This window comes from Numenius arquata, chromosome Z (assembly GCF_964106895.1).
Source record: "Numenius arquata chromosome Z, bNumArq3.hap1.1, whole genome shotgun sequence".
In the NCBI taxonomy this organism is placed as follows: Eukaryota; Metazoa; Chordata; class Aves; order Charadriiformes; family Scolopacidae; genus Numenius; species Numenius arquata.
Genome location: NC_133616.1, coordinates 52,701,249 through 52,714,015, shown reverse-complemented (window position 1 = coordinate 52,714,015; position 12,767 = coordinate 52,701,249). Strand labels below are relative to the sequence as shown.

General features: G+C 41.4%; 1 protein-coding gene across 1 annotated transcript; it reads right to left on the bottom strand.

Moving 5' to 3' along the window:
• Positions 1-1,023: 1,023 nt before the first annotated feature.
• Positions 1,024-11,969, bottom strand: CHRNA6 (cholinergic receptor nicotinic alpha 6 subunit). The gene is made up of 6 exons (XM_074166926.1): positions 11,668-11,969; positions 9,191-9,330; positions 7,317-7,361; positions 5,024-5,133; positions 3,937-4,924; positions 1,024-1,146 (listed from the first exon to the last, which is right to left on the bottom strand). Exons 1-6 carry the CDS (start codon positions 11,744-11,746, stop codon positions 1,024-1,026), a joined length of 1,485 nt encoding a protein of 494 aa, XP_074023027.1. The 5' UTR covers positions 11,747-11,969.
• Positions 11,970-12,767: the final 798 nt, after the last annotated feature.

Here is a 12,767-nt window from a genome sequence, read left to right as displayed (position 1 = left end):
AGCTGACCAAGGTCTTGGTATTCAGTATCAGGAAGTAAAATAGACTTTGGTCCCCTGCAAACGTTAAGTGGCAGATGAACTAGTTTTTAAAAGTCTTAGAAGCATGTAGATTTCAAATGTGGATACTTTACATGGTAACCAGAGAGAGTTCAGGTCTTTTCTAGTTTTCCATAGTGCATCCAGCTTATTCCTCAGGATGCTTCAAATTATGTCAGCAGAGTTACATGCAGTGCAAAATATTAACTCAGTTTGTCTTCAACTAGGATTCAGTGCTTAAGACCTGTCTGACTTCAAACATAAATGTAGACAAGTGCTTTGTTTATCTGGGACCTTCATTTGTGTACATACACTTCAGAAGATGGGGACCCCTTATTTTAGATTGTATTGAAAATGTTATAGGGTCAAGGGATTGGTTTGATTGTACTTTTATTTTGATTATTGGCTGCCCCAACACAAGAACACTACAAAGAGCATTGGTCCAGTCAGCAGGACTGTGGTATTTCATTTAAGTACCATATCAAAGACTAGCTGTTGTACAAGGAGAGAAATAGAGAAGAAATGTACATTAACTCAAAGGTAAGGAAGATTTCTGATCAGGAGAGCAAAACGAAGCCACGTAGAGTGCTCTTTGGGCAAGGCACTCAGAAATTCCTGAACTGTCCTAAAAGCCCCTGTACTGAAACCAAGAGAAAAGCTCAATAACTTCAATCTGCTCCTGTGATCTTGAGTGTGATTGTTATTGCTGATCTCACTGAGGGAAAGACAGGCAGGCACTCTAAAAATCCCAGGCATTCTGCTTTAGAAATACCACACGCTCATCTCCTATTTTCAGTCCTCTTCTCATTCTGTTTTCGGGTTGTTTGCTTTCCCAGAGGACCCTTCCCTCTCCTTCTCTTTTCCTCTGTGGCTGGGTGCTGAGAAGATGATAACCAGAGGGGTTATGTAAGAGGAGAGAAGTATAGGAGACAGTTCTGAACCGAAAATGAAACAAGAACAAAAATGGATAAAAAGCAGTGGATCAAGTTATGTATCTGCTATTAGAGGCTGGATAAAGAGCCCTGCTGTCCCAAACACACAAAGGATAATAAATACCCAGAGAAATACTCTGTCTATCACCATAGCTACGTATTTCCAATCATCTTCTACCTGCAAGAGAAACAAACAAAAAAAAAAGGATAAAGCACATATAATGTAGCACAAAATTGCGAGTTGACATTATGCACTAGAAATGTCCCTTGTGCTTCTGAATGGGAGGAAGAACATATAGGCAGTCAAGAATGTTGCTTGTTGTGCTTATAGTTGCTGCAGTTTTCAATTGTCTTTAGAGGGGGCTGATTTTCTGATAGTATTTACCACTTTTGGCTGAGAACATTCAACACTGTCCTGATCTGCTGGATTTTTCTAAATATTCGAGTCTGTTGTCAAGCTATGGCTGTGACACTGACATTAACAAATAGGACCTGATCATGTGGTGGGTGCAGAGTGGCGTGGTTTAACAGCAGCAGAATCACCATAGCTGCGCATCACTAGACCCTGTCAAAGGATGTGTCCTAACAGCCCACACAAGTGACAGTTTGCTGTTCTGGCTTTTATTTGCCACAGTGCCACACTAATCAAGCCCAGTTGGTTTCAGCAGACTGGACAGCTGGACACATGGACTGCAGCAAAGCAAGGGCCCTGACTGAGCAAACCACAGTGTCACGTGCTAAGCAGGCCAGGGTGGATTTTGTATGTGTGAGAGATATATCTTAGAACAACAGTTAATGAAGTCGCTGTCCTTTAAATTGTACCTGCATACAAGGACCACTGCATCATAACATTCACTCATGTTAAAACTAGTGACTGGTTAAGAGCTGTCTGCTGAAGGATCTTCCACTTGTTTTCCCAATTTCTTGATATTTTCCTCCAGGAGTCTGCTGCTGTGCTTTTTGTGAAAGAAAAATGCAGCAAGAACTCCAGCTGCTTTAAATGTTTCCACAATTTTTAAAGGGCTTCTATTTACACAGGACTAGTGCACGATGTCACTCACATGGCTTTGTATGTCTGGCAGAAGCTGCCTGCAGAATCATTTCCTCAGTGATTGCCTGAGAACTAACCCCTTTTTTCCCCAAAGAGAGGATTTTTCTCAAATGAAAAATCCTGCTTCCCTTCCCTAGTACGTTTTGAAAGGTGAGATACAGAGCTGCTGATGCACACACTAAACTAAGAATACAATTTCATGTAGCAGGAGAGATTTGCAAAATGCAAATCAGCAAAACTGGCAATGGAATAAGCTCGGTAATCAGGTGACACATTATTCGGACTGCTTCATGCAAAGCTTCTTTTTTGGAGTGCATTGGAGGAATCAGCTGAATATGGTACATGGACATGTTCTGGGAAGCTGGTGTGTCAGTGACAGCAGGGCTAAAATGTTGGGGTCAAGCAAAACATTGAAGGCATAGTTACTAAGTAAGGCTCCACTCAATCCCCATCCTCCTCTGTCCTGATAGAGTCCTGTCTTTTGCTTTGGGTTGGCATGTATTATGTACTCATCCTGTGAATTCAGTCACCAGGCCTTAACTGTAGCCCTTTATTCAGAAAGTTATGGACTTTGTTTTCAGACGAAACTTTTTCAGCAGGACATAAATAAGAGGAAAAAAAAAAGTAATTTTGGGGTTGCAAGAATGGGGTTGCAGTAAGAATTTGTGCTGATTTCAACAAAATATTCTGATAGAATAGCTCTCACTGTTTCCCTCACAAAGTATTTGTTCAATAAAAATACAGTGGTATTTAATTTTTAAATGGATTTTTCCATCATAGACTATCTAAAAAACTTCAAAACCCAAAGCAAACATTTCATGACAGATTCAAAGATAAATGTTTCATTATGTTCTAAACACTTCTGAAAAACATCTTGGAGTGTCAAAGAATTCCTATTCCTTTTGAGGCCTGGGTTGGGGGGGATGTCAGATAATCTTTCTTGGAGCTGCTTTTGGTTGCTTGTGTTTACACCTGAAGACATGGCCCCAGAATTCTCTAAATTCCAACATGCATCATTTTCTATGACAGTAATCCCAGTTAGGATGAAAGTTTTATAACCTCACACAAGCATTAGTTCAAATGCCAAGTCTCATTTTTAAATCCCTCTCTCTCTTTTTTTAAATCTGTTTTATTCAGCTGTCTTCCCCCAAAACTCAACTTTTATTTCAACATATGTTTGTCGTGGCTGAAAATACTTTATCACTGAAGCCACAACTAGTCAAATCACTGTAAAAAAAACAGAACACACCAGACTGAAACGCAATACAGACAAGAGCATTCTAAAAGGAGTATCTTTACCAGATTTATCACTGGCTGAGAATAGTTCTTCTCCAGCTAAACTTACTAGGCTGCTAGACAAGTCCTGTTCTTTAAAACACAGTTCTTAGATTTGCTTGTTCCATTACTAACACAGAAAAGCACGCTGCTTGGCAAATAGCATACTTAGTATTGAGATGTCTCTGCTTACAAGGGCTGAGTAGTTGGTGAGCAGTGGAAGAGGATTGCTTCTGAGGATCTACAGAAGAAGGGTTGTAAGAGACCTGGAAAAGTCCTGACTAGTTTACCCCCTGCTCTATGGCAGGATCAACTCTACCTGAACCACTGCTGATTAAAGTTCATTCCTCATGTCTGCAATAGGCTGGTGCTCCTCTTCTTTTCCTTTGAAAGGCAAGCCTCATGTTTAATCTAAAACTGTCTGGTTGCTTAAATTATCCACTGGAGATAGAGGAAGAACAGATGAGATTGCTTTTTTTTTCGCTCCATCCCCAGTGGATGATTTATCTCCTCCCTTTCTGTAGGAAACCTTTACCCGTTCACAGGTCTCAAAATTTTCTTCTCTGACTGTCCCTCCTAGATCATGTTTTACTTGCTGGAAGTGTGGCCCCATGCCCAGCTGAGTGGTTATATCTCCCTTACCTCTTTGGTTTCATTTTGTGACCTCATGTTCTCTGCAATGAATTGAACACTGCTAATGACTTCCTTCACTTCTGGGGAGTACTCCATGTGCTCTGCCATCCATTTAAGTGACTGATGGCTCAGTCGTCTTCTTTTGCTGGTAGTGAGTTCAGTTGCCTTATCACAGTGACTGCATCGCTGATCTTTTTGTAATTTGGTACCTTTGTGTTTGCTGTGCTTTGACTTGCCTGATGTATCGGCTGATTCTTTTTTGTACTTTCTGGAAGTATTTTTTTTCTGCAGTTCTAGTGGCCTCTGCATCAACAGGACTTTGGGGAGCAGGCTAAGAAAGACTGTTTTTACCCATTTGGGCATTGTGTGTGTGGTTGGAGTCCTGTAATGTATATTCAGGACAAACACTGTGATGACAATTGACAGAGTCACGAATATCATAGTGAAGAGTAAATATTCACCTACGAGGGGAATTACTAAAGAGGTGGATGGGATTGTTTCTGTGATCACCAGTAAAAATACAGTCAAAGACAGGAGCACAGAGATGCAAAGAGTCACTTTCTCACCACAGTCAGATGGCAGGTAAAAAACTAACACAGTCAAGAATGAAATGAAGAGGCAGGGTATGATCAGATTTATAGTGTAGAACATTGGCAACCTTCGAATGTAAAAGGAATACGTTATATCTGTGTAGATCTCTTCACAGCAGTTATATTTGATGTCATGTTTGTAGCCAGAAGCATCAACTATTTCCCATTCACTGTTTTCCCAAAAGTCATTCATATCTACTTTGGATCCAATGATCAGAAGATCAATTTTGGCTTTGTCATAGGTCCAAGAGCCAAATTTCAGTGAACAGTTCTGATGATCAAATGGGAAAAAGGTAATATCCATAGGACAGGAACTTTTAAAAATAGCTGGTGGGGTCCAGGTGATCATTCCATCATAGCGGAGGAGGGCTTTGGTCTTGCCTTCAACTTGAAAATCTCCCACAGCACTAGAAAGACAAATGAGGTGAAGAAAAGAAAATTACGATGAAAGCCAAATGTCTTTCATGGATACTGCAAGACAATACTTTTAAGAGAAAGGGTCATACTTATTATACAAGACAATATCTGGTTTCCAAATTTTATCCGCTGGTACTCGAACAAATTCAATGCCATCATATTCTCTGGGATCCCATCGCAATTTGTAGTCATTCCAAACCTGAAAGAAGAATGGACAGGGATTTTAAAACCTTGAACTATCAGCAAATATCTGCTTCTCAGATCTTCCTGTAAAATGGCAGACTATGATAAAAACTGAAAGTGTAGCATGTGTAGAAGGGGACAATGGTCTGAAAGACAACAAGGCCGTGACTTGGAGAAACACTGGGCACATATGAATATTGCTCACATTGATTTGCTACTCCTTGGTCTGTGAGGGGATGGGATGACAATTCTCATCCATTGCTGACATGCTGAGATCTCTCCTCTGTCTTTCTACGGCAGGAGGAGTGGCTGACACACCAGAAGGCTGTGCTGCCATACAGCGATACCTGGACAGTCTGGAGAGTTGGGCAGAGAGGAACCTCATGAAATTCATCAAGACCAAGTGGAGGGTGCTGCACCTGGGGACAAATAACCCCGCACACTGGTACAGGTTAGGGGTTGACCTGCTGGAAAGCAGCTCTGCAGAGAGGGATTTGGGAGTCTCAACAACTTGTTGACCATGAGCCAGCAATGTGTCCTTGTGGCCAAGAAGGCCAATGGTGTCCAGGGGTATACTAAAAGGAGTGTGGCAAGCAGGTCAAGGGAGGCCATCATCCCCCTCTACTCTGCCCTCGTGAGGCCGCACCTGGATACTGTGTCCAGTCCTGGGCCCCCCAGTTCAAGAAGGACAGGGAACTAATGGAGAAAGTCCAGTGGAGAGCTACAGAGATGATCAAGGGAATGGAGCACCATTCTTATGAGGAAAGGCTGAGACCTGTGTCAGTTTAGCTGCAGAAGAGAAGACTGAGAGGGGATCTGATCAATGTTTATAACTATCTAAAGGGCAAGTTTCAAGAAGATGGGGCCAGACTCTTTTCAGTGGTGCCCAGCAACAGGACAAGGGACAATGGGCACAATCTGGAACACAGAAAATTCCATCTGAACTTGAGGAAAAACTTCTTTACTTTGAGGGTGCCAGAGCACTGGAACAGGCTGCCCAGAGAGGTTGTGGAGTCTCCGTCTTTGGAGATACTCCAAAACCCCCCTGGATTCATTCCTGTCCAGCCTGCTCTAAGTGAACCTGCTTTGGCAGGGGCGTTGGACTAGATGATCCTGAAAGGAGGTTGTAGAGATGCAGGGGTCAGTCTCTTCTCCCACGTCACAGGCAATAGGACAGGAGGAAATGGCCTCAAGTTGCACCAGGGGAAGTTCAGGTTGGATATTAAGAAAAATTTTTACACTGAAAGGGCTATTAAGCATTTGAATGGGCTGCCCAGGGAAGTGGTTGAGGGACCATCCCAGGAGATATTTAAAAGGCAGGTTGACATAGTGCTTAGTGACATGGTTTAGTGATGGTTTTTATCAGAGTTAGGTTGATGGTTGGACTAGATGATTTTAAAGGTCCGTTCCAACCTAGACAATTTATGATTCCATGATTCTATCTCCAGAGGTCCCTTCCAACCCCTATGATTCTATGATTCTAATGAAAAAAGAGGTGCATATGCACACTAACAGGCAGTTACTGCCAAGGGACATTGTTGGTTCCACTGACGTAGCGAATTACCAAGTCAGGGGCAGCAAAGGATGCCCAGCAGCTCTCTTGCATTGCTGTCTTGCGCCATAGCATGGGGCCATGCTCCATGCTCTCACAGCCTGCCCTGAAGATTCTAGTCATAAGCACAGTATCTTTTACAGAAAGTTTTGTGCAGGCCACAACCAATGCCTGAAGGAAACTGGTTTTGGTGGAAGTTGGCTTGTTTTTCTCAGCAGTTTGGGTCCTGTAAGGATCTTTGTCTATGTATAAATGCTAAAACAATCAGGAAAAATGGAGGCATGTTCCCTTTGCTAGTAAATATTTTGGTCGGATTCCTCAAAATGGAGATGACCTAGGACTGCAGAATTGCATATTTAATCACTCTTTAATGGGTACATTCAGCTAGATTTATCAAATAGACCAATGATCATGAGGTTGGAGGAGAGTATACTACACAGGGAAGATGGGAGATGTAAGTTCTTGGAAATAAGAATAAAGAAATGACTTTTTCAAATTTGCCTTTGGTTAACGGAGCTTCTCCTTATTTATACCTTTAAAATCCTTGTTACAAAACAGGCACTTATTCTATAGATGTAGCTTACAAGGTAATGCACATTTCATCATGCCAATGCAAAATGCATGAGAAATGAAATGCAGTCACTTACGTGTCTTAGCCACAAATTTGTTTCCATAATCTGATTGACTTCATCCTAGAAAGAAACACAGGCATGCACATCTTCACTCCATAAATCAGTTACAGTATCCTGAGATGGTCACAAACTTATTCTGATAAAAATGTAAAGTATAATTTCACATTAGCTGATATCAGATTTTTTTCTGGCTATTTTCAGGGGGCTCACATATTGTGCACAGTCATGTGCAGCTCTACTGAAAAATTTTTAGAGCTCTACCGAAAAATTATACCCCACAAATATCAGACATGCAAAGAGCTGTACTGTTTTTCCAGGAGCCTGAGTACCCGGAGAGCACAAAACTTAAAATTGCTCTAACCAGTACCAGAGGAATAAGATTCTGCTGGTGGCTACGTGTTTTGTTGAATTCAGTGTTTACAAAAGTTCTGTTTACACAACACATTACTGGCCAAGATTCAAGGAAAATGGCATCTCTACCACAGTGTTCTTGCATTTCTATGCAAACCCCTAGAGCAGATGCACCCAACTAGCACTAAGTTAGGTTACTGTTGTACTGAGGCCTTCTTTTTACAGTCAGTTATTGCTATTGCCACTCAGCAATGAATCGGGAAGGTGCTGCAAGAAACACAAAAATAAAAACTTGGATCCTGTTCTAATGAGTCTTCAGCCCAAAAGTATTCAGAAAGACTCTTATTACATGTATTTATGAACGCTGGCTGACTTTCACAAATTAAAATATTTGCAAGAATGTTGCCTTCGGTAGTTCTTAGCTTTTAAGCATGTGGACTTGAAAAATTTAAGATACTTTCAAGCCTAAGGTAGGAAATGTTGTAGATGAATTTTCAACATTGCATAATGAAGATTAAGCACAAAGATCACTTTGAAAGGATTGTGCCTTTCAGGTTCCTGCCTACGGGTTAAACTATCTAAGTCCTTGTAAAAATCATGACTCTTTCTTGAGAAAATTCAGCTGATTTACTTATGGTGTTCCCTTTTTTTCTCCAAAGATGTCACTGGGAGCCAGGGGCTGCAATGTGAGACAGAACTGCTGAAACCTACCAAACTACCTGTAACATGGAAAAAAAAATACACAGCAAAAAGTAACTCCAAAAGGTGACAACTGCCTTCACCATGAGGATTTGCACTGCCTTCATTTACACTCTCAAGACAATTTACTTCCCTGGCTGCTGTTGAATACTTCTCCTCACTGTTTTCCTGTCACTTCATTATGGACTGAGCTAGGTACCTCAGAATCAAAACTCAGCCTCTGTTTTGTGGATAATTTGCCACACAGAGCAGTCTTCAGCAAGGGTTAAAGTCAAGTCTTTCTTCTTCCACAGTCCCTCTGCCCTGCCCAGCAGGTCTGCCACCTCAGACACACTCACCCATATATACAGTGCACCCCAGAACACAGAACATTCTTCCCTAGCTCCATGCTTTAAAATATCACTCTTTAGGCTGCACATCTCCGATGTTATTTTGACACTGAGAAATGACACTGGCCCTACAGGAGAACTGGGCCACGTGCTACACAAGGCGGACACAATCAGGTGTCTCTGGAATGGGCTAGTAGCCCTGCGGAAGTGGACTTGAACATTTGGTACTACATCTCTGGGTACCACTGGCTGCTGCCTCGAGCAGAGGGATTTCATGCTACAGAGTAAGCAGATGAATCTGTGTAGTTCGAACCTCTTGTTTGAGCAACTGGAGCAGCTCGGCTGACAGAAAGAACAGCAAAAGCCTCAGCATGTACACATATGCACACATGACAATGTCAGCTATGAGAGTTGCAGGTGCAACCATCACAATTACATCTGCTGCTTTAGCAACTGGCGTGTGTTTCCAACCATCCCCAAATCTCAGGAATGTTCTGTAATGAGTCTTACCACATTTGTAAGCTGGGTAATGGCAACTTCAAAATACACTGTGACAGGATCAGACACATTTTCCACTGGCCTGATGAACTGGTTGTACTGGGAGAAGAGTTTGTGAAATAACCGTTCCTCTGATTCGCAGGCTGTGGTATCTGTGTTGGTAAAGATAAAGAACAGCTATGTCAGAGATAAGGAAGAGTGAAAGAAGGTGCTGGATAACTTACTAGCCCATGCGGTATTTCTGGATCCTGTGCTTGTGACCATGTCTCAAGACAGAGGAACACAGAGAGAAGAGGGCTGGAGGGCTGTCAGTTGAAAGCATCCTCCTGCAGAATATTGATCACTGCTCCCTGTCTCCTCAAAGTGTAAGGTAATGGCGTGAATGGAAATGTCTCCTAAGCTGGATATAGCCTACGGGCCTCCATTTGGCCCACTCCGATATCAGAACAAAGTAGAATAAGGTGGTGTGAAGTAGAAAAAGAAGAAACGTGGTGGATTTCATCTTTATATGGTAAAACTGAGAGTTTTTGAAAAGCATAGCTACTTACTCAGAAATTAAAAGCTTGAGGCTACAACTACTAGATAAAATTCTATGTCTGGGACTCTGATTAGGAGATTATAGTGATGCTTCCTAGTCTTAAAAACTATGACTACATTTTATCCTCGTGTTTGCTATTTCAGCTCTTTAGATAGCACAATTTTTGCTCTGAAGGAAGTTAATTTATTAAGTTCTATGAGAAAAAAAAAAATTAAAATTTCTTATAGAATAGAATGCATCTTTGTAATACAGAGCCATTCTTTGGGAACAAGTAGATCATAGCTGTAACCCCCAGTCAGTGAAGGAGAGACAGATGGTTTAGTGGGGATAAGGTATATGACAGGCACTGAGCTGCCTCACTGCAGAGTCAAGAATAATGCTCTTAATCTGTCACACACAGCCCAAACCTGAAATAGTTATTTTCACAGTGCTAAAGGCTATGGACTTTGGTTTCAGAAGGAAAGATTAAATCATGTGGACCCTGGCGACATCAGCTCAGAAAAATACTTCCCTTGAATAACTTTGCTATTTCAACACACTGCTATAATTCAGCGCTTAAATTCAAAATACTTTATAAGGCAAAGATTTAGAACTTGCTGTATTATCAAAGCTATATGATGATGCCAAAGATAGTACTGATACAACTGAGGAAAAATTAGTTTTTCAGATAGTGGTCACCAGTTTTTACATTAGTCCCAGACTGCACTAGAACATGTCAGGAAAGCAATCATGATAAGCCTTTATGACTGCAAATATTAAACACAGAAGTGGTTTGTGTCAAGCAGCGTGGTCTCTGGCACAGCACAGGACACAAATTTGTAATTTACATTTCCTTCAGTGAACACAAGGGCCTGTAGTTGCACAGATGTCCTACAGGGAGATGCTTAGTCTCAGCGTACGGCACTGTTTTCATGCTTAGACTGTCCTTCCCCTGTTTTTGAAAAAAATGACATTTCTCTCTAAGGTAATACAAAACATGCTCAGATTCAGGGGATTATCACAATTAAAAGTTGAAATGTTGGTTACTGGTAATTTACCTGTATGGAAAGAAAATTCTAGTAAAACCTCCGTGACTTGATGTTTTGTTTCATTGTTTTAGCATTGTCTGGAGAAGATACATGAATGTCTGTAAAGTCTGGATGTCTGTATATCAGGTATTGTGCCATTCAAAAAGGAAATTGCAATTTCCTTTTCACATTTCCTCCTCCACATCCATTGCACTGTGACTAGAAGTACCCGACTGTGAGAACATGAGTTTCTTGCCAGTCTTATGACTAAAGCTGGTGAGTCTAAAATCATGTTTCATTTGAAAGCTTCCTACTGGCTTCTTAACAGACATATGCTTCAAAACAAAGTAACAGAAACAGACAGGTATTTAGGCCTTTCATTTTTATACTTCAGTTACAGATCCTCATCCCACTGGTGCTGCTTTAAGACAATCCCTTATGTCATGCTAACACAAGCACTGTAATTCATAAATGTTTTGGTCATCAGCAGAAGTGAGACTTTCAAAAAAGATCTAGTGTCTTAAAAGCAAAAATCCTGAAGAACCTGAGACTCCAGCATATTCAACCATAGATCTCAAAAACCAGTGAGCAAAAATGTATCAAGTTCTCACTTTTGAAGGTGTGAGTACAGAATGTGCACATCTTTAGCCTGCATTATTTAAGCAGTTGCAAAATTCAAGCCCCAAATGAAATTACTAGAACTCCTATTACATATTCATTCTTTGCTAGAAACAGTTCATCTATTAAGTATCAAACCAAAATTAAGAGTTTATGTGTGAAGAGCACTATTGCTTTAGCTCTCTTAAAATACTGTTGAAATGTTACAGATTTCAGGTTAAAAATAGCAGGCAGAAGTTTTAGATTATTTAGATTAATTACATGAAGACAGAAGCAGAGACAGTGACTAGAAAATATTTTAGAGACTAGTATCAAAGAGAGCCTACCTTTAATCAAGGATGTGAACACGAATGCCCATGCACAGAAAGCAGGGTAGCACCAACATAGCCTCCCCTCAGGATGCATTGCTAGCAGCAGAATAGAGCTTCCTTTTGAGAAGAGACGTTTGGGGAAAGAAACAGAAGGCAAGTACACATAAGATGGTAAGTAGGCGGTACAAAGATGGATTTCAGTTTTGCATTTGCAGCAAACTCTGCAGTGTGCTGAGTAAAGCAAAGCCTTGCAGAGTCGCTTCCACTATCACCAGGCGAGGAGAGTGCTGGTCAGAGAGAAGGGAGTCGGGCAGCATCCTATCAGGTGACTTTTCACATTTCCAGTCACCAGCACCCTTGCCTCTGGGGGAATGTATAAGAGTGCAGGAGAGAGAGAGGGAAGGCAAGATACAGGGCAGCCAGCGGGGAGCTGGGGGAGGAATTCACTCAGCCCTCCACCTACTGTTTAAAGAAAACTCATCCAAAAGCAGCTGCTTTAGCTATTGGCTGCTGCTCACCTGAGTGAGTCCATCAGAATATGCAGAGATGAAAGAACTTCAGTTTTTTGGCTGAGAAGTAATTCTACAGCAGGAGAAATGGATGCTATATGGTTTCAACACCTCTACTAGAAACCATCCGTACCTTGAAATAAGCACAGCATCATGTGATAGAATTGCTTGACAGTATTCTGAGTGAACAAATCTAAGGCAAGTAGATTTATTATTGCCATCTGACAGGAACAAATAAGTATGAAAAGTTCTGTCCTGACAGACAAGTCAGCTCACAACATCAATTTTTCTATCTTTTTTTTTTTTGTGTGTGTGTGTGCAGTGATTCCTGTGCCAGTATCCTGCTAGCGTGGAAACGGGGCAGTAGAATAAAGGAAAAACATCAGGTGCTGTTACGGAAGTTCCTAACAGGCCAAGTTCTCTGGAACAGAGTGTTACTCCTAATCACAGAGGCTAAAAAAACAGAGATCACGAACCTGGAGAGATTAATGCATGTTCACTCCTCAAGCGTTCAGTATGCACTTCCTTGCAACAGGAATGCCTGAAAAGAACCTGTAGGCAAAGGGTCTGAGAAACCGAGGGCCCTGTTTGACTGCAGAGGGGTGA

Coding starts and splice junctions, on each gene's coding strand:
- CHRNA6 (XM_074166926.1), bottom strand. CDS start 11,746: ATGCATCCTGAGGGGAGGCTATGTTGGTGCTACCCTGCTTTCTGTGCA. Junction 4,925..5,023: donor GATATTGTCTTGTATAATAA/GTATGACCCTTT, acceptor TTGTCTTTCTAG/TGCTGTGGGAGATTTTCAAG. Junction 1,147..3,936: donor CACAAAATGAAACCAAAGAG/GTAAGGGAGATA, acceptor TTTCTCTTGCAG/GTAGAAGATGATTGGAAATA.